Source organism: Haliotis cracherodii, unplaced genomic scaffold (genome assembly GCF_022045235.1).
Source record: "Haliotis cracherodii isolate W230 unplaced genomic scaffold, xgHalCrac1.p SCAF_2, whole genome shotgun sequence".
NCBI lineage: Eukaryota > Metazoa > Mollusca > Gastropoda > Lepetellida > Haliotidae > Haliotis > Haliotis cracherodii.
Window position 1 is genome coordinate 27,970,283 of NW_027266275.1, and position 22,866 is coordinate 27,993,148.

At 36.6% G+C, this 22,866-nt stretch overlaps 1 protein-coding gene across 1 annotated transcript; it reads left to right on the plus strand.

Moving 5' to 3' along the window:
• Positions 1–254: 254 nt before the first annotated feature.
• Positions 255–21,917, plus strand: LOC139469570 (uncharacterized). The gene is made up of 23 exons (XM_071251767.1): positions 255–369; positions 718–832; positions 1,337–1,591; positions 1,850–1,958; positions 2,346–2,470; positions 2,650–2,751; positions 3,164–3,287; positions 4,050–4,219; positions 4,599–4,756; positions 5,222–5,436; positions 5,990–6,240; positions 6,551–6,643; positions 8,327–8,596; positions 9,235–9,564; positions 10,225–10,306; positions 10,484–10,555; positions 10,783–10,843; positions 14,626–14,811; positions 16,333–16,446; positions 17,609–17,724; positions 20,177–20,354; positions 20,894–20,991; positions 21,744–21,917. The coding sequence occupies exons 1-23, from the start codon at positions 255–257 to the stop codon at positions 21,915–21,917; spliced, it is 3,513 nt and encodes a 1,170-aa protein (XP_071107868.1).
• The last annotated feature ends 949 nt before the right edge of the window (positions 21,918–22,866 follow it).

The following is a 22,866-nucleotide window of genomic DNA, read 5'->3' on the forward strand; positions in this document are numbered from 1 at the left end:
CAATTTGGTAAACTTGCTACTATATACCATATCCACCAAGAAACGACTTTGAGTCGGCATTATTCGCTACTTCAAAACTGTCTAGCTTTAATTTTTAACCCTGATCGATATTGTCAATATGAATGTAAATTCTCAGTTTTACCATCATGATTTATACCTAAAGTCTTCAATCATTATAGATTTGACTGAAGTTAAGTTTATTATAGTTATGAATAAATTTGTGTTATATATATATTGATAACTGGCAGGTGACCATGGACAAACAAGTACATATTGGTCACATTGTGAGTAGTGATACTCTTGGATTGTCACTGCATGAGACAGCAAAGTCGGGCAAGAAAAAACTGCTGAAAAAGATTTTGAAGAAAGGTAAACTGATTATACTAATTATTCACTGTCTTATGTAACAGGCATTTTAATTTATGTATAGCAAACTAAGAAAATATTGTCTTATTCATGACCTTCCCTAATGGTTAAGCAGACAATGCATTCAAGATTCAAGATCATTGTTTAAATATGATTGTATTGCCATTCTTGGAGAACACATGACTTTTGTTGTTTGGAATCTAGGCATAATTAATATTTTCTCCTTGTACATATTTTTCAAATATCTCTTTCCGGTGAAAGATTACCAGTTTAATCCTCATAAATGTTAATAAAAATAGATATGATTCTGGGGGTCCAATGTTTGTTTTCACTAATATGTTTGTGTTTTAGGTATATATGTTGACTATCCAAATGATGAGGGACAGTCAGCTCTGTTTTGTGCCTGTTGTGAGGACAAGTATGCTTCAGCACAACTGCTGCTTAAATTTGGCGCAAATCCGAATGAGTAAGTCATAACTTATACTGAATAAACTAAACAAAAATATTAAATGTTCAGTTCATGGACTATAAATAAATCCAGTTGGTTGAAGGGAGACATGTCAATCATGACATGTTGAACCAGTTTGGAAAATAGTGCAGAGTTTCATTCCTTAGCTCTGCAAGGATTTGCTGGTCATGTGTTTGGATTCCAGATTTGCCCTGATTATGATCCTTGGTCTGTCGGCACCACCTTGGAGCTTATGGGTTTCTCTAAAATCATCTTTTGTCAGTTGCCATTAGATAAATGAATATAGATCAAAGCAGCCATAACTTCACATACATTTAAGCCTAGCTTTGAGGGGTCCACTGACTAGAATATTGACCGTTTGAAAAATAACTTTGGCATCCATGTCCATGACCTTGATTAATTCAACAAGATATTGTTCAAACATTTTCATGATATAAAATTCATTCACTGACACAAATAATCTAATGTCATTTCTATTCACATAAAGGTGTTTTGTTGCAGGAGAAGCAACTGTGGGGTGACCCCTTTACACATGGCCTGCTACAGTGGCAACACAGGTCTCTTAGTGAAACTGATTGAGGCTGGAGGGGATCTCAGACTGCATGACTATGATGGCAGATCTGCCAAAGACTGGGCTTTGGCTAATAGGGACCCCAAAAAGCGTGGGAAAATGGTAGAGTTTCTGGAAAAGGCACACATGTATGCGATGACCCATTCAGGAAGAGATGCTTCAGCTACCAGAAACATTGAGAGCAGGTTTGAAATGCAAAGTTTAATGCATTTGTATGTCTGGATACTGGAATAATGTAAAATTTAAAGTTAATATTTTGATGAATGTCAAATGAAAGGGACAACACTCAATCACTAGTACATGTTTCAGTCATGATAATCATATTAATACTGAAACTAAAGATTCATTTGTAAGTATACATGTTATAGATACCTTTCATATATTCACTGCTTAGACATTAAACATGCTGTATTTCACTTATTTGATGATTTGTTAATTAACAGCTCTCACAGGATACCATCTGTCATTCAGATGTTGAAGAAGAGAATAGGAATTGATCCAAGTGTTCACATTGACCCATTGAAGAGGGTGCAAAGTATGGGGTTTGGAAGTGTAAGAAATAATATTGTTTTGAAAATGTCGTCATCTATACATAACAAGTTTGATTATATAAGTGATCTTGTTACTTGAGAGCAGAGACCATATAATAGATCTATTATATGGTCTCTGTTGAGAGCAGATGTTTTTCATATATGGGTTCATCTGATCACTCCTATAATGAATTGACATTGGTATGACTCATTCAGAGGCCATGATTTATCACCAAGTATTATTAGGCAGTAGTAATATTGCAGCGATTGATTATGATTGATGATTGATCTGTTGGAAAAAACTGATTCTGAACAATGATTGATGACAAAGGATCTCAACCAATTCCAAAGATTACACTGTGCATAATACTTGAAGTACTTGAAGGTATGACCTTGCTTTCTTCATCAGGTGTATTTTGGAGGGGAAGCACAAGGAGCTGTTGTCTCTGCAATACCAGTTGTCAGTGAGAATGCCCTTTATCATGACACACAGGGGGTTACGTACGAAAATGGATCCTTTCTTGTCATGGAAAGGTAATTTGTGTAATTTATATATCTATATATATCTATATATTGCAAGTATATAAATAAGACTGTTTAACAAGTTTTATATTATTGTGTTTTGTCCTGACAGTACTAAATGTTGCTTCGATTTTGCTAGAGTCAAATGGCAAGAGGACAGCTTTATAAATATTTCTAACTTCTACTGATAGTATGACATGGAACCATACACCAGTGACTGTGAAACGGCTCCATAAACAAGCTCACCCTGGTGGTTATGTTGATGTTCTCATCAATGAAATGGAACAATTAGGGTAGGTGGAGTGTAAGGAAAATTGATTTAATTCATGGAACATTTATTTTTTCATAATGCTAAAATACTAATAAAAGGATTAAAATACTTAAGCCCATTTGTAGGAATATTGTTTAAGATTCTGTTGGAACAGTTACAGGTTGTGAGCAAAAATGGGTTGGCTAACTGGAAACAATTAGATTGTTTGTTTTAGCCTAATTGACAAATCTGAAATGAATAAAAAAAATCATTTTTTACTGGAAGAACAGCCAAGTTTCAATCCTTTGATAAAGTGCTTTAAGAACATCAAGAGTAACATCACAGATATCTGGGTTATTCCATATTATCCGACATAAGCAATCAGAATTTTTTTATCTGTGTTGTTACATATATTGTTTTCCATTTTGTCATGTATGCATTAATTATTCTTCCAGGAGAATTCGACACCCTAATGTTTTGCTGTTAATGGGAATATGTCAGACAACAAGTCTCGATTCAATTGTCCTTGTTTTCGAGAGGATATATCTTGGATCTCTCTTCTTTTATATGCATCAAAGGGTAAGTGGAATATGAGAATTTTGTCCATATACTGATGCCATCAAGTAGATTACATTGTTAACAATGAACACTCAGAAGAACACTGAGACACACATCATATTTAGTGAGCAGATTTTATAGAGATCATGTATATAATTTGTATTATCTGTAAAGAAGCAGGTTGTCTTTTCAACTGGACATTCTAGCATTCTCTTTAAAAAACTGTTGAGTCTACTAGCACAGATACTTATTAACTCAGCTGGTAAGACTCCAGCTTCGGACTGTAGTGACTACTGGTAACATCACAGACTGTTCTAGTGTGCTGCAAATCATCCTCCACCACACTAGCCACCTTCTCCAAGCTTGGACCCTGTAGATGTCTTTTGTTTTGAATAACCCATTTCAACCTATTTACCTTACTAACAAAGAGATGCAAATTAGTCATTTCATACGGACTAGCAGACGGGTAGTATGCAAAATTCATGTCAACCCTTACTGGAGCCTAATATGGCACTTGATCAACTGGGCAGATTGCCAGTTACATATCACCAAAACAGGTACATCCCAACCCATTATCCATACCAAATCAGCACAGGTGATTTGTGGGAAACCACCAGTAATATGTCACCAAAACCAGTACACCTAAAATATGAAAATTAGCACTGGCATTAAAGGCCAGAGCAATATCAAAGTGCTGAATAACCCTGTACGAAACTAGTCACTATGATGATACAACGCTTCCACCCTTCATACTTTTTCTGTTGGAGTGTTCCTTTCTTTCAGTTTGAGAGATTGCCCACTCAAAACATCCGAGATATCCTGCTACAGATCTGTAGTGCACTGATGTTTCTCCACAACCAGAATTACATTCATTGTAATCTGTCTTCACATGCCATCAGCCTTGTCACACCATTCAATGCAAAGCTTGGAAACTTTGAGCACATGATCGACAGGTGAACTGCTTCTCTGCAACAAAACTGGTCATACCTATCAATCAATGTTATCAAACAATATCTTTATATGGACCAGTAGTTTTTCATTCTGGCCAGTATATGCTAGCCAGTATTTACTCTTTGAACTTACAACTTCTGTGAAGTAAACAAACACGTTTGTGATTTATGGCCCAGTATTAAACTAATATCATAACTTATGCTATCTTGATGAATTGAATATAATTGTCAGTTTGTGCTTATTCTTGGAGGTCTTTATAAATTGTACTTATCAATCACTGACATAGCCATGTTTTAACAATTGAACATAAATATAAAAAACAGAAAAAAATTACTTTCAGTTTTATGATTCATTGGATATTGAATATTTTGTGTCTGGCAGTGGTAAAGCTGACATGGGAAAACAGAGTGCAGTGTCCCAGATCAGGTACCAGAATGCCTTGTACAACTGGATGGCCCCTGAGCTGATGCAAGATCACCCAGCCACATTCCTCTGTGATGTCTACAGCTACTGTTCTATTATGTGGGAGATGTTCGAATGTAAATCATATTTCATTTCAGCATTAGAAACTAACAGGTTTGATCCACTAGTCCTTATAATAACATATAGCAATCCTTAAAAGGGCAAATTTCTACTAGTCCTTATGATACCTTAACTATTGTGCAGTTTGGCAAGGACCACAGAACTAGTGCCAATTTCTAACGCTGCATTTATCTCACCAAGACCAACTGTCCAAGTGTACTTATGGCATGGAGCATTGTCTTTAACTTTTGACTTCTTTCTCTGAAATGGCTTAAGCGATGAATTGATAACATGAAGAGGATATCTAGCATAACACGAAATGTGCAAGTAAAATAAAGAAAAATAGTTTATCTTAAAATTTAAAAAGAAATTAAAGTGTAATAACAGTTTTAGAATTGTTTCAGAAACCACGAGTGCCTGAAAGTGTGCTCTGGTGTGTTTTACGTCAATTGAATTAATATCACTCTTAATATCTGGTTCAGGTGAGATTCCATGGGATATGAGTGATGCAGAGTTGATCAAACACAAGCTATTGGTGGAGAAACAGCAACTCCGTATTGAATCAGCGAAGATACCTAAACTCTTCAAAAGCATCATATCTGTAGGATTAGAGTTAGAGCCCTATAACAGAAATGCAGACTTCGACAAGATGCACCAGTGGCTTCTTTTACATCCTGATGAGCCTATTGCAAAGACAGTAAGATGTTTTTATCTAAATAACATGAGTTATTAAGTCTAGCTTTGGTTACCATTTGCCAGATGATTATTTAGAAAATGTCTGATCCAATGATTTCAGAAATATTTATTGCCTTTACTGTAAATTTGAAATGTATTGAAATTTTGAGATAATGACCAAAGAATCATATGTTGCTTCCAACTCATTTGATATGGTTTTACTTGCAAAATTATTTTATAATCAACTATCACTACAAATTCCTGATCATAAGACAATATACATTATCTAAACTGTAGATATGAATGTTAAAATAAGTAAATATAACAAAGATGTTGAAAGATTGCCTTTTAGATAACTGGATGTGTTGCAAGTACTTGCAAAATAAGAAGCAACCCATTCACTGATTTCTTCACAGTCCCCCAAAGTCAAAACATGCACTTCCAGTCCGAAAACATTACTTCCAGACCTTGACTTCTTAGATGCCAATTTTTTTTAAAATTCAATGATACCACCACTTTATACAATACATCCTCAAAGAGTATCTTGACCAGTGATCAACATGCTACCACCATAGGTAACTACAAGCAGGGCATCTCCAAGTAAAGTCTCGACAGGAAGAAGATCAAAGCCAACCTCTGCCACATCCTCACCTAGACATGGGAAGGACTCAACCAGGAACCATTCACCGTCTGATGATCATGTGTACATGGAAGAGTACAGTCCAAATGGAAAGAGGGGAAAACCTCGCACTAGCAGACAAGACTACCACAATGAAAACTACCATAATCTTCATTCTCCAAGAGGCAAAGCTGGGAAAGGAACCCGGTCAGTTCTTCATTATCAGAAGCTATAGTTATTTAAATTTTATTGCATAAATCGATGCAGTTAAATGTTCTCACACACATGTAATCCAAGAAGTTGGTATAATACTGACTCAGTAAGATTCCTGAAATACATGAAAGTACAGTGCCTTGTTATGAAAGGGGATCCAAAGTTAGTAGGACTAAGTGTGTATAAAACTGTTTTTAATGAATTCATCTCAGTATTTGCGATTAGTTTCTCATAATTACAGAGATTCATTGTTTATGGAAATACATGTATGAATATTGTTATCAATTCTTTTGTCTCATAATAGAGTGAAGATTGTTGAAAATGATATTTCTCAATGTGATAGCAGAAAATATGACAAGACAAGCCATGGAAAGATACCATTTTCTGCTGGACAAAGGTAATGGACTGAGATACAAATCTAAAGAATGAATAGTGGAATTAGATTGTTACTGATGTAGCTTTATTGAGAAACTTCTAAATGTCCCCTGCTATAAAGTGGGAGGGGGATCTAGGAATTGGATCTGTCCTTTCGTCATGTTTTGTTTCCGGAAACTCAGAAACTGTTTAATATTTTATTATGAAACTTTGCATATGTATGCTTAGATCATAGTGGCTGCAATGGGGAAAGTTGTTTCTCAGACACTACTGATGTTACATGAATGAAACTTGCTTGTTTTTTAAAGAAATACTTGTCAAGACTGAGTTAAAAATCCCTTTCTCCATGAATATTCACTTCAATACGAACAAACAAAATTCTAATGAGCCCCATGGTGGGGAAAAGTGATAACGCTGTTTCTGGTATACATTGTTATATGTGGAAAGTTGCCTACAATGCATGTAGTTTGTATTGCGTGTAAGGAGCTAGAGTAGTATAGCTAGTTACATGGTGTAACATGGCAACATCCATGGATTTCCGCGCTGTCATTCATTGTAGTGCAAGTCTTCTAAACTTTGTAAGTTCTTGGTACTAGTAACAATGGTGAGGTAGTTGATGACTTAAGGGAAGATAGCCAGTGAGAGGGCAGTTGCACATGGCCATGTTGTAGTAAAGAGTGATACGAAGTGTTTATTGAAGTTTCAGTTGATCTGTGTTGTCAACAAGTGATCACAATCTCAGGCTGAGATATAACCATGTTAACCTACAATAAGAGTGCTTGAAAGAGGCTTTGCATTTTCGTTATTGAGACCATTCAATATTACAAAGATTGCAGGTGTCTTTATCTTCCACTGTATGATATCATTCATTCAAAATATGATCACAATGATTAGGCTTTCTAAAAGTTGATGAAGATAATCACAAACCATATTATAGGTGACACAGTCAAAACTTGTTATCTCAAACAACATTATCTTGAATGTACCAATATATCGAACCTATTCTCCGGTCCCAACTGCCTCACTATATCTCTATCATTTTCTCGTTATCTTGAATGTCCAGATATCTCCAAGTTACAACATGGCCCTGTTAGGCTTGAGATAACAGGGTTTAACTATATAATTATATAACTAAGAAAACATCCTCCACTCTATTGCTTAATTATCCCCCGCCCCAACGAAGTTGGCGGGGGATATAGAAATGGGTTCCATCCGTGTGTGTGTGCGTGCGTGCGTGCGTGTGTGGGTGTGTACGTGCGTGTGTGCGTCCCGAAATCGTTTCCGGAGCATAACTCAGAAACTGTTAAATATTTCTCTACGAAACTTTGCATGTCTATCAGACTCATGCTGAAGTGGTGCCTTTTGCTATTTAGGAATTTTATTAAAAAACATTTTTTTACGTTTCCATGGCAACAAGTTGGACTTAGGTTCTATAAGGGTGGTGTTCGTTTCTGGAGCATAACTCAAAAACTGTTGTTAAATACTTCTTTGTCAAACATTGCATGTCTATTATATAAAGCACATACTGAACTGGTGCCATTTGATATTAAGGAGTCTTATAAACGTTTATTTTAGAATTTCCATTGCAGCTATTTTGACATGGCCTAAGAGAAATGTTGGGTCAGTTACCTGGTTTGTGACCATAACGTGTAAAAATGGTGGGGGATATAGATGACTTCGTCCACTATACACTTGTTCTTTGTAGTGACTGGACGTGTAACTATGAGCGCAACCAAGATGCAGATTTCTATAGTTACAAGGCCAAGTTGCAAAAGAAAAAACGGCAGTCCGCAAAGTATGATGAGGAAACTACTTCTCCCAAAGAATATGTTTTGGGCAGGTCTTCAGAAACTTGCAGCGGGGATGATGACGACACAACTACTCTGAAACAGTACCTGCGAAAGAAAGCAGCTGCAAAGTACTTTGCAGATAGAGATGAGAAAGAGGCCTTGAAGAAGGAACAAAATGACTCGAGGTTGTATCATTTTACTTTAATGTTATACCTCTTAATGTTTAAGGTGGGTGTTACTCATTATTTTAATTGAACCACCTTGAGTCATTGTTTCCATGGGGATTAATAATCTTGCTTATATAGCACTGTACAGACAATTGTGTCGGTAATATCAACAATGTATACAATTTCATTGAATATAACAAGCTATGATGTTAACAAAGTCAATGTAATCCTTCATTATTCATAAATGATAACGAGTAATGTAATTATTCATTTTAACAATGAATATTGTGTATTCACTGTTTGAAAAAAGCATGAAAGTTAGTTAACCCTATAACATGAAGTAAAAAAATTGAAGAGGTCCTTAGATTCAAATAGTATAAATGTAAACCCCAGAGAACCATGTACCCACCTTAATGACTTTAAGAATCTTTTCCACCTACAAGCCTGGATGATTTTTAACAGATTTTATTCTTTACCATTTGGGCTATTATTAGCTATATATATTGACATGATAGACATTTTACATAGCTTGAATGTTTTGAGAATGGTTGAAGGCATAGGTTGGGGGTTTAAAGATTCTGTTTACTTTGTTGTATCTAATGTTGACAATGGCTTCCATATTGAAGTTTTAATTTCATATATTATAATGACTGCAGTTTCAGGGATAATGAGGGCAGCCCAATCAGGTCTCCTCCACTGTCACCATCTCAATTCAGCTATCTGAGACTGAGCGAGGAATCAACTGGTAGCCAATCAGTGGTGAAACCTGCCAGCCACTGTACAGAAGCTGGATGTCCAAAATCATCTGGCCAACTCACAACAGCTGGAAGTCTGTTTGCACTGTACAACTCTGGAACAGACCATCATGAGTTCGCCAAATTAGCCATTGGTGCTCCTGCAAATCCATATGGCACTTTCCCTAGGAAGAGGAAGTCAACACAGTACTTTGAAGATGATGAACCAAGAGAAATACATGTGTTATCAGAGTAAGTATTAATGGCAGAATAGGTAAAAGTGTTTGAACATATACATGATAATTATAACATGGCAAAACTTAATTTGATCAACAAATTTTTAGAAAATGTGACCAATATTGAGTGTAACAAAAAGCTATTTCTAATAAAGATGCCAAATATATTTAAACTTGAATCCTTAACAATATTGAGTGTAACAAAAAGCTATTTCTAAAAAAAGATGCCAAATATATTTAAACTTGAATCCTTAACAATATTTAGGATACAGACCATTTGAGATGTCAGTTTTCACGAGGAAAGAAATGTTTGTAATTGTATCCAAAAACAGAAAATGCTTGATACTGACAACTTTAGTCTTTATTTCAAAGGAAGGCTCTGCAATTTACCATGCAGAGTTGCATCCCTCAAACGTTCCAAGATCTATTAATCATGGGTTAAACTTTGAATGCAGGGTCATCCTAATTATGATACTTGGTCTGTCAGCATCATACTTGAGCTCCTGGGTTTCAACAAAGTGGAAAACATCTAAGCCCTGCGTCTTAAGCTCCAACATTAAGCTCACACTCCATTATATACTGAAAAACTGTTCAAAGCGACATTTAACCCAACTCACTCCAGACTATTATATTTAAATCTTTAACCTGTCTCTAATCTCAAGCATTTTTTTCACAGACAAGAGGCTGATCCCAATTGGTTTGGAGGAAAGGGCAGTGTCAAAAACCTGGTTCACCTGTTTCAGGAACAGAATGATGATGTAAACTAAAAAAAATGAAACACATGAAATTCTCTCTCTTGTCACTTTATCAGTTCATATTTGTAATGTAATGTTAAGTGTACCGTGTTATCATATTTGGTCAGAAGTAACTCAATATTTTTATCAGAAGTTAGAATACTATTACAATATATATGACATACTTTCTGTGCATTTCAGCATGAATTTCAGCAAAAGGTCCTTGAGGGTAAAGTAGACTATGGTATCACTGTCAGGGACAGTATGAGAAAGGTACATACAATCCTTTTATAAAATTCTATTATTTACAGTTTTGGGGTATTTGAACTGTCAAAGGTTAAACCAAGTTCCACTAAAACAGCTGAATAGGTGGATATTAGGGCTATATAAATAAATTATTATTGTTGTTGTTATATAATTTAGACATTTAATTTCTGAGAACAGAATAAGATTTGAGAAAATGACTGGGTGACTATTAATGTTTGTTTCACCATTTGTAGGCAAAAACACCTGACAGGCTCTACTCAAGAGTTCATTCTAGAAAATCACCTGTTGTCAAAGGTATGTATGAACAGTAACTTTATAAATCATGAAATGAATATAAGTCAAAACAGGTCATAGTCAATAATTCTAGTTGTAAGTCAAATGTTGAAGTTCAGATTTAAATGCAGCAACATTCACACAAGTGTTAAAGGCAGATGGGATAGACGAATAATTGCTTGTGACACTAGTCTTCATAAAATCTATATCAGGATAACAGAAAGGAATTTTTATAGGTATTTATGACATGTGTTAAAGGGGCACTGATTTAAAGCAATTCCCCGGGACAGGTGGTTGCCTTTGTTATTGTTTTTTCCCACTGAGTACCCGGATGTATAGCAGATATATAGACTACTTCGCGACCTCTGCTGCGCCATTCATAAGCGCATTAGTCACTTTTATGGGTAGTATTAAGGGCGTATGGTCACATTGATCAACAAAATGAAATACAGTTTTCGAGATAATAAGGAAATGTTATTATCTTTGTGGGTAGCATCGGTAATGGTGACGAAGTTTTGATAAGTCATTTGCTTGGTAATTTTGCGATTTTCGTTTACACTATTTTGACTTGCAACACGAAGCAAATATTTCACCTGAGCATTCCTTTTTTTATAGTGTGTATATTTTTTTACTGTCAAAATGTGTAACATTTTCAAATTTATTAAACGCCTAAATATTCAGTTATTTTACAAAGTGACTGAAAAACATTTCCATCTGTATTATTATAACGAATTCCAAACATTTTGATGTTTAATGTCATCACCAAGAGATTGAAAATGTTTCGTTGAAAAGTACTTTCTATGTTGTTTGGCTTTCAATCCTACATAATAATCTGTTGTGATGTTTGTAGGCCCTTTTAATCGTCTAAATCAATTTTAGTCAATCTGGACAGATTTTTTAGTCAAAATGACTGAAATATTTACACATTTTATAAATTGCTTAAGAGAATCACATTTTACAAATTGACGGTAATATATACACGCTTACAAAGGAAAAGACCTGTGAAAACAACGTCTATCGCGCATTGAAGAATTTCCCAACCAAGACGTAGAGAAACAAGAATGAATCGGTTCAATGCTACAGCAAATGAAGGAAAACAAAATGCAAATACCATAATTACAACCTACCAAATTTATGTGTATAAATTTTAGGCAGCTTCCTTGTTCGAGGAATGTATTCGTGAATATCCAATCAAAGGAACAATATCCCATTCGTCTGCAGCTGTACAAAGAAACTTATTCGATGTCACGTGTCTCTGTAACAATCAAATATTTTAAAAGATATATATCGTTTCGGGATATTATAACTCGTGTTTCTTTCTCAACTGATCACTTAGATTGTTTCAGGTGTTTCACATAGGTGTCAAGTTTCAAAGGTCTGCAGAGAAAGCCCACGTGACAACTATTTCATAACGTCCACGGTTCCTAAAAAATCCATTGAGTGATAGGTAACAATGATCAATCAATCAACGTATTATCAGTTAACCCTTTGAACAAAGTATGTTGTTTTTACATCGGCACTTCACGCCATGATATGAGTGTATTCCCTTTGTTTGAGTAAACCTAGACATGTAAACACTCACTTTTGACATATCCACTGTGCAAGATAACAGTGATTAATCAATCAACATATTTTCTGTTAATCCTTTGATGACTAGTAACGATCCGTTGATTCACAAAAAAAGTAAATCAACTGATCGTTCACCTCTTGCAGGTCTGCCACGTGCATATTACATAACACACATTTCACCTCACTTCAAACCTGGATTTAGATTGAAAAATTTTCCCAGACACAATAAATGCCAAATGGAAACCTTTGTCAGGTAATCTACGTGGTGCAACCACTAATTGTACCTGAAATAAATTCATTAACTGTGCATCAAGTGAATGACGACAAATACACAAGTGTAGGGTTATACCAGAAAACGTGGATGAGAACAAGGGAGTAGTAATCGTATTATCGACGCAATCCGAAATCCGAAAATGCTTTCACTGCATGGATACTTTTTATAGGGATATAGGAATGGGTGCTGTCCGTCCGTCCTTCCGGCCGGCCGTCACATTTCATTTCCGGAGTAGATCTTGAAAACCCTACCATATTTCTTCACCAAACTTGGCACATAGATAGATCTAGTGGTGAACTGGTGCCTTTTGATAGTTTGGGATTTTGAAAAAAATTATTTTTTGAGTTTCCATGGCAATGACTGATTTAGACTGAAAATGGTGGTAGTCCTCGTTTCCGGAGCAGATCTTGAAAACCGTACCATATTTCTTCATCAAACTTGGCACATAGATAGATCTATTGGTGAACTGGTTCCTTTTGATAGTTTGAGATTTAAAATTTTTATATCTTTTTTTAGTTTCCATGGCAACGACTTTGATTTAGACTGAAAATAGCGGTAGTCCTCGTTTCCGGAGCAGATCTTGAAAACCGTATCATATTTCTTCACCATACGTGGCACATAGATAGATCTAATGGTGAACTGGTGCCTTTTGATAGTTTGGGATTTTAAAAAAAAGTTATTTTTCGAGTTTCCATGGCAACGACTTTGATTTAGACTGTAAATAGCGGTAGTCCTCGTTTCCGGAGCAGATCTTGAAAACCGTATCATATTTCTTCACCATACGTGGCACATAGATAGATCTAGTGGTGAACTGGTGCCTTTTGATAGTTTGGGATTTTTAAAAAAAGTTATTTTTCGAGTTTCCATGGCAACGACTTTGATTTAGACTGAAAATAGCGGTAGTCCTCGTTTCCGGAGCAGATCTTGAAAACCGTATCATATTTCTTCACCATACGTGGCACATAGATAGGTCTATTGGTGAACTGGTGCCTTTTGATAGTTTGGGATTTTAAAAAAAGTTATTTTTCGAGTTTCCATGGCAACGACTTTGACTTAGACAGAAAATGGCGGTAGTCCTCGTTTCCGGAGCAGATCTTGAAAACCGTACCATATTTCTTCACCAAGCTTGGCACATAGATAGGTCTAGTGGTGAACTGGTGTCTTTTGATAGTTTGGGATTTAAAAAAATTAATTTTTTTGAGTTTCAATGGCAACCAAACTTGGCACATAATGTCATCTCACAGTATTGAATACATTTCCTTTTATCCCAATTGTAATAAAGAAGCTGTTTGTCCATATGTCTCATCCTTACTCATTACAAATACAGTTACATATTCTATCATAATCTGCAGATGGCTAAACAAGACCAGTAATAACTTTTTTAGTGCTGCAATAAGGCCATTACTAAAAGGTCCAGTGAACATAGTTCACAGGAGCTAATGCATTGCACACAGCTGGACATGTCATATTGGTGGGGGATGAGAGTATTTCATGCTTGTTTTAGTATTAAACTATAACCACCTGGGGTATTTCCAACTGTTTGTTAAGGCTGCAGAAGTTAATTAACATACGCCCTTTGTCGAAATCTTTATAGATCACAGTTAACCAATCAGTGTTCATGCAAAAATGCGTAAAACAAATATTGCCACCAGCCTCCAAGTTTATTTAGCTGTCCTTGCAGACGGTAGTCCAGTCTCTGGTCACGCTCAGTTGCGTTGCGTAGCATCCGGGTACTCACGGGGAAAAAAACAATAACAAAGGCAACAACCAGTCCAGGGAATTGCTTTAAAGACAGATGGGATAGAAGAATAATTGCTAGTGACACAAGTCTTCATAAAAAAACTATATCAGGATAACTGAAAGGAATTTTGTAGGTTTTTATGACATTGATTATATTTTGAGCTTGAAGAACCACCCTTTCTCAGTGGGAGGAATGTTCTGATTGTGTCTCTGGTTGAAGGTTTGGAGTACCAGCAGTTTGTGGAGATGTCCCACCCTGCAGCTGTGTACAGCACACGGCCAGAGTATAAACACTATACAGATTACAGTGATGGCTACACAAACAGGACAACTGGTGAAAAACACACTGGACACCTAGATACAGGCAGTCAGTGCAGTTACTCTTCTGAGTCCACTTCCAGTGTTGGTCAGTAAACATTTTGTTTCTTTTTACCATTCTTAGGTTCATTCTCATCAGTTGTAATTGTCATATGCAATAGTTTGGGATTAAATTAATCTGATAGCTCAAATGTGCTAAGAAGATTCTTTGTTTCTTGCAGTTTTATAGAACTGTACACATGGCAATTCAGGAATCATGAATATAATGTAATTTGTTGGTCCAAATATTTTGCCTAAAGGCACCCAAGGCAAAGCAGATCGCAAATGTGCACATGCACCAAATTGCATCAATGTAAACTGCATGACCATTGCCCATGTGAGATGCGCAGGTGAAACAACAACACATGCTCTTTTACCTGTCCTCTTTATCAGAGTGATTGCACAACAGCAAAAACATGCCGTGACTGAGTGAATCAGAAAGAAAACAACACCATCGGTTACTTGGAAACGTGCCAAGCACTATCACAGTACTTTGAACCCCCATGGCAACCTCTACAGTATCTGTCACTCAAGGCTTGCGTTGAATATCAGCCCAGATGGTGATTAACTTCCTTCTTAAGGCATGTGCTCGAGTCAGATGGCCTGTTTGAGTTGTCATTTTGACACAACCAACATCATAGACTATGATGTCACTGGTGTATGGCCTCATGGAGAATTGGGTTTCAGCGACAAGTCACATTTTTTGCTTCGTCATGTAGATGGAAGATGCCGGGTGTATAGACATTGACATGAATGTTTTGTGCCAAACTGCATTCATGAAGTCGACAGATTTGCAGGAAGTGTTTCTTGCACAATGGCAGGACCAACCAGGTTCATGTTCAGGGCGTCTTAAATGCACAACAGTACTGAGATGACGATCTGCAGTCACACTTTATTCCTATTATGCAGAATGCCAAGGTGGTATTCCAGCACGATAACCACAGACCATACACAGCACAAGTCACAATAGCATACCAACACAAGAACAATATTCAGGTCCTGACATGGCCTCTTGATCACCAGATTTGAACATTATGACATGAGTTGGATAGACGGGTATGACAGCAGCAAACACAGCCGCAGACTCTGCCATAGCTTGGTACTGGCACTACAGGCCAAGTGGGCCAATCATCCCCAAGGTCTGATTCATACCAATATTGCTGCCATGGGCGGATGTCATGCAGTTCTTGATTCCCTGGGTGAGCACACGCGATACTGACTGCAGATGGCCTTGACCTTTGACTTTTGATGACTGTGGTAGCGTGTGTCATCAGCTGCTTTCCGATGACCCATTAAATAATTCCATGATGGGTGGAGGGTGGGTGGTGATGATTTTATATCAAATATTATACTGTATTCTATTTATATCTATTTTTTATGAATATCATACAACTTAGATAAAAGTGCTTTGCATTTATTATTTCCACTAGAGCAAACATAATTACTTTAATGGTTTTACTACATAACTTGGTTCAGTGTCTTAACTAATATATTATGTATCCTTTATACTATTTTGCCTCTCACCATTTAATTTCAAATGTTACTGCTGACTGGGTTAGAAATATAAAAGTTGCAGGTTGTAACCCAGATCAATGTAGCAGTGTTGATTCTGATCTCGTTTCTTCATGGATCACAGACCAGCTTCAAAAGGCAAAAGCTGACGTGGCAAGAGAAATAGCCTCAGGTAGTTAGACACAAAATTGTCTGAAAATTGAGAATGGAATTACTACTGCTTTGAAATATCTGAACATGTCTGAAACTAATTTCCTATTAAATGGAAAAACTTCAAAGATCTTTTTAGAAGATTTTCAACAAAGAGCATACAGTTAAGTAGAATCAGAGTTTTAGAATATTTCAGTAATCAACATCTTCATTGTTGTGACCACTGTACTGTAGAGTACACATGAATTACAGTTCACCTGGAGTATCTTATTGTCTTTTATTACTTGCTCGTGAAGAGATAACCCTTTAATAAACATACAGCTGTATTACACATTATGCAATACCAAAACACATGCTTATGTACTGTCGGAACAAGTTTCACCAACAAATATTGAAAGCTCTCAACATCCCTTGGCTTATTCAACAACATTGCGTGTGGAGATCATAGATCACTGAGAGGAGCTTATGCACTCTCAAAGACCCCAGCAACCTTGTTGCTAGGCTGACGTCACATGGCATTGTTTCGATGATGGATCTTGCAAAAAAAATTCCACAAATTGCATGTAAACTTGGTGCAGAGCCCCGTTCCACAAGGCAATCATAATATAGCGCAACGACAGTCGTAAGACTATGCGCTACGATAACTTTGTGGAACAGACATCTGAATTCTAAAGGTAGACCGTAATATAGTATTAAGTTAATACGTTTCAACTTTTGAAGTGTTTGAAGTATTATTCTGTTAAACTCAATTGGATTATGCCGTGGATCGTGTAGGTGTCAGCCTATTCACACATGACAGTATAATTTAAAAAAAGTTGTAAGTGGCAAGTAATAAATAAAATACTAAACTCGCTCCTGTGTAAAACCAATTTTATGAAATTTGTGAATGGTTGTAGTATCTGACTCGCTTTCGCTCGTCAGATACCAGAACTATTCACTCGTTTCATAAAAATTGGTATTACGCGGGAGCTTGTTTAGTATTCTATATGTGTATCATACATAGGTTACGTAGATGGGATGCATAATATACACAGAAACTAAGACAATATTAAAGTTTTTATATTTGTTTTCAAAAACACAAACATCTGAACACCAAATGGAGTGCTCATATCACCCACAAGAACATATCATGTCCAGTGCGGGGTCAGCTTAATTACAGCTTAATCACTTTTCTAATTGTTAAGAATATGAAAGACAACGTGAAGTAGGATTGCTCGATGAGATTATGGAGGAAATGTCCAAATCTCAGCCCACCAGGCTAGACAAGAAACAAGTGTATGGTTACAGAGATTTATATGAGGTGAGTGTTTTGGTTTATACTTTGGTAAGTTCAAAACCATCATATTTATCCCAGTACTGGAGGAATTCATTGTTGCAACAGAAATACTGAGGCACTATTCAGTATTATTCTATAACAGTCAACCCATGCCTGTTGTAAGCAGCAACTAAAATTAGGATGGTGTTATTTCAAATACTGATGAATGTGTATCAATATTCTCAGAGTGATTTAGCATATTATCAAGACTGGTGACCAAAGACTTGTCTATTCAAACTCAGTTGTATGTTGCAGGTATCTCTTGTAATATTGCTATCTACACCACAAAAGCATTCATTCTTGTGCTACTATTGTTAATGAGTTCTAATAAGCCTTGATGGAGTGACAACAACCAAGTGATTAGAGATATATATGTGTGACAAATCATGATAAGCAGCAGATTAACATTGACAACAGGTAGTAGATTAACATTGACAACAGGTAGTAGATAACAAGTAGCATACAGATAATTGGATGAAGCCAAATGTACAGTATGAACAACAAATAGCACACAGGTAATGACGGTTCAGGAAGGTTGACAACAAGTTTGTCATCCTCAGAAAAAAACAGGACCCCACCTCACTACTTCAGCACCTCAACACCCAACACCCCAGAGTTAAGTTCACCATGGACACAGAGAACAACCCCCTTCCTAGATGTCCTTGTATCCAGAGGGCCAACAAGAAGATCCAAAGCACCGAATACAGGAAACCTACCCATTTTGACCAGTACATTCACTTCAACTCTAACCACTCCTCCAAAAACTAAGTCTGGCATCATCTCCACACTGACCAAGATCAACATCTACTCCAGCAACCTTGACCTTGACCATGAACTTAAACATCTGCAGCATGTCTTCATCAATTTAAACCTATACCCTACCAAGAGAGCCATCTCCACCACACCCCAGCCCAAACCCAAACCAACCAGACCAGAATCCGACCTCATTGCAAAATCCTCTCATCAAATCAGCAGATTACTCAAGCACCATGCAGGCATCGATACCATCTTCACTGGCTCCCCATCCCTTAGAACCATACTCCAAGCTGATGGCCACACCACACACCCCTCCAATAAGCAACCCCCCAAAGGAGTAATCTATAAGATTAATTGTGACTGTGGTGACTCATACTTTGTTGAATCCTCTCGACCAGTAGATACCCACATCAAAGAACATAAGACTTCAACAGCCAAAGCAGAGAGCAAATCAGCCCTCTCAAACCCCCAGCAAATATTCCCTAGCCATCAAATTCAGTTTGACAAAGTTCAAATCTCTCAACCAAACATCAGGACTTCACCAATAGAAAACTTTCAGAAGCTAGAGAAATCTGCCATCACAACCCTTTGATCAACAGAGATCAAGGGTATTACATCTTGTCTGCCTATGAAGATCTAATTAAGTAACAGAATGTTTTAATTAGGATCCACCTGCTCCTAACATCTGTTTCATCCTCTTAATCCTTATCCTTACTGTACATCCGTGTGATTCATAACTTGTGTGCTATTTGTTGTTCTAACTGTACATTTGGCTTCATCCAATCATCTGTATGCCACTTGTTATCGATTACCTGCTGTCAATGTTAATCTGCTGCTTGTATACCTCTTATCACTTAGTTGTTGTCACTCCAGCTTGATAACAGTGTAAGAATGTACATCAGAACGTCGCTATATGCAATAAACCAGAAGTTGTTATCCATATGTTTTCTTACTCGGTTATATTACTGTGTAAGCCTAATGTAGGAGGAAAGCCTGTGTGCCTGCATAAATAATAATTATTGGCTCTGAACCAGATCTAAATTGAGTTAGTTACAATATCAAAACAGGTGAGGTAAGGTGAAATTGGGTTTAACTGTGCGTCCAAGATTATTGCACTTATATAGCGACATCCATGCACGTGTGTGTGTGTGGCTGCTTGTACTAGTCCAGACTGATGCTGATTTATAGTGCTAGCCCACTGAGATGCCATGCTGCAGTTTAACATGAATACCCCACTCACAGACACTGACTCCAAGCCGACCAGTCCTTGTTTTAGCCCCTTAATGCAGAGTGCCAGACAGGGTAACAACAAGTACCATCTTTAAACATCTTTTGGTATGCCGCGGCCGGGGATCAAACCCCGGACCTTCCACTCTCGGGGCGGATGCTCTACCACTAGACCACGGAGCAATATCGAAACACCAAAAGTTTTGAGCTAAACGCATAGGTTAATTGACTTTAATCACTACTGCTTGAAAAAACATTATCAGTATGAGTACAAGCAAATATACCCACAGCATATATTTTCATGTCTTAGTTCTCTTTGTCATGTGTTTTCATCAAAGTTGTGTTATGTTCAAGATTACCAAGTCTCCATAGATTGCATGTCAGTGAGAAGTTGAAGTGATAGAACTATCTTATTAACCTGCTGTTGATCAGTATGTTCTATCTTAACCAATAGCAACAGAAGAAAAAACAAGAATTTGACTTAAAGGAGTATTACATTGATGATGACATCAACAATGACCCTGATGAAAGAAGTCACATCAGACTCCAGGGGGGTTGCGAGGATAGAGGCACAGACTACAAGGACTGGAAATACCAGGCTAAATCAAAGTCTGACAATAACTCTGGGAGAGGTCAGTGTTTCAGCTGATGCAACTAATACTCTTGTCATCAGTCATAATGACAAGTGAGGAGTTAGTTTGGTTTAAGATCGCTTTGAACAGTATTTCAGTAATATCAGTGTGTCAGCATGCTTTTGGAGGAATACCTAATGCGATACAGGTCTTAAATGTTTTCCACGTTGGTTAAACCAACAAGCATGAGTACATGGAGCGGATCATGATCATAGAATTCTGGTGGTGGTGGTGGTGGTGGTGGTACAGGGAAACCTAAACTTTAGCAATTTCCACAAGTCCTTACCCCTTTGGATGTAAGTTTTCATGGGGACAAAAGGACTAGTGATTGTTTCTAATGCTTTGCTTAGTGGAACATAGTAAAGTAACAAGTAACAGCAGAGCAGCAAGTAATATAAAATCATGTTTAATGATTGTCAAGGTACAATAATTTACTTATCTTGGGGAATAGTTTATTCGCTGTTTTCTGTATATGCCTATTTTAGAGACAACTTGAGGAGATGAAATGCTGATTAATTATGTTAATCTTCATATTACAGCCATAAATGCAAAAAAGAAAAATGAAAGGAAACACCCGCGAGAGAGTGGCATTCCAAAACCCAAAGTTGGAACCAGGCTGATGTCAACAAAGCAAACAGTTAGTAATGCTATATGTTTCTCCCTTATTCAATACTAGTTTGTCATGGCCCAGTGAGGACCCGGGGTGAAACTTGTCCCCAGCACTCCAGTGCCTGTCGTAAGAAGCAACTAAATTATGGGAACCTGTCAGGATTCCAGTTTAGAATTGGTCCCTAGCAGTCTTTGATGACTGCAAGAGGTGTCTTAATGGATAGAGTGGTCAGACTCGGTGACTTGGTTGATGGCGTGTCAATGTGCCCTGATGGCATGGATAGGTGCTCATAATATCAATCACTGGAATCTCTGGTCCAGACATATATGGAGGCTGTCATCATATACCTGGAAGAATATTGTTAAATGTGGCATTAATTAACAAACCCACATACACACCTCAAGGCAAGTGATTTTAATAATATTGCTGAAGTGGGAATGTATGAAAAATATAATTAACTTAGCTAAAAATGTTTATCATGTTCAAATACCCACATACCTTAAAGTTTCTATAACACCATGATGCTCTAAGGATTCTGAAACTTGTCAGCGTCACATCATTGTGGTTTGCTGTGGCGAGATGCACATATACATTTTGCATTTTCAACAATAATTTACCTGAGCAAAAGCATGTTTGAATAAGCACTGGCAAGGAACGCACTTAGAGAGCAAATCAGGTGTAGTATTGTATACTTTACATTAGAGGAAACTATTCATATATTATTTATGAAACTGTATTTACCATTATGCTGTTCATTATGTTCTCTCACATTCCAGCAGGGTAAACCAACTTCTAAAGGTTTTACCACCACAGTTACTGTGGAATCCAGTCTCATTAACCCGGGAGAGCATCAAGTCCGTCACACGGCTACAGACCTAGCAACTGGGGAGACCACAATGCTTCATGAAGAAAGAGTACAGGCTGCAAATGTACACTCCAAGCTGCAGGCTTAATCTCTAACTCAGTCCTAACTATTAACTGCAAATAATCAAATTAAAAGAGCATAATTTTATCTTAGAAATATTTCAAAACATTGTTAGTTAGTTATTGTGTTATCTCTCATCAACTGTACATTTTGCGAAACAATTTGAAATCATTATATAGACCTGACTGTTTATGCTCTACCTGATCCTTGTTTTACTGTTATATTGAAATTCTGGAGACTACAAAGGATTGTTCATTGTTGAATTCAAGCATATATTTACAAATCCTTATTAATAGTGTTTCTTTTTCTCTGCTATATTGCATGAAATGCTTAATAATAAAATGAAATATTTTATGGTAATTACAAATGAATTGAATAATATATTTTTGTATTATCATGGCTGATTTTCATTGTTATCTGACTGTTCACATACAATTGACAAGCAAATTAAAATCTTATTAAGGTTATTTGTTATTCCTTTATTTGGTAATCATCCTGCTTAGAACTATAGTGAATTAAAAAATTAAATCAGGCGAAATCTCAATTTAAAGTAGTAATGAAAGAACACATTAGTTTCCCCATAGTAAATATCAGTGTATTTTCATTCCGCCAATAGATGCATCCTGTGCAACATTTTCAGCATATGCCCAACATAAATTGATTTGCCACCAAATCAACTTATCAACTTCTGGTGTTTTAGTACGATATGTGTATATATAAAACATGAAAAAAGAGTTAGGTCTGTCCTTATACAATCCACACATTTGTCCTGTTTATGTTTAATTCCCTAAATGAAATACCATTCAATGTGTCATTTTAAAAAAAAAATGCAGTCACGCAGCCATTGTGAACACATTTCCATTTTCACAATTTGAGCAAATTCATTGATCATTGAAATGAATTATACGAAAGAGGTGAGGTGGGATGAAATGAGGTTGAATGTTGCTTTCCATATTATTGCACTTATATAGCAATGT

What these genes read in the sequence shown, in the direction of transcription:
- LOC139469570 (XM_071251767.1), top strand. Translation starts at nt 255, where the DNA reads ATGGACAAACAAGTACATATTGGTCACATTGTGAGTAGTGATACTCTT. An exon ending in TTCAGGAACAGAATGATGAT is followed by an intron (nt 10,307 to 10,483) that starts GTAAACTAAAAA and finishes TGTGCATTTCAG; the next exon opens with CATGAATTTCAGCAAAAGGT. An exon ending in GTTACAGAGATTTATATGAG is followed by an intron (nt 17,725 to 20,176) that starts GTGAGTGTTTTG and finishes CTTAACCAATAG; the next exon opens with CAACAGAAGAAAAAACAAGA.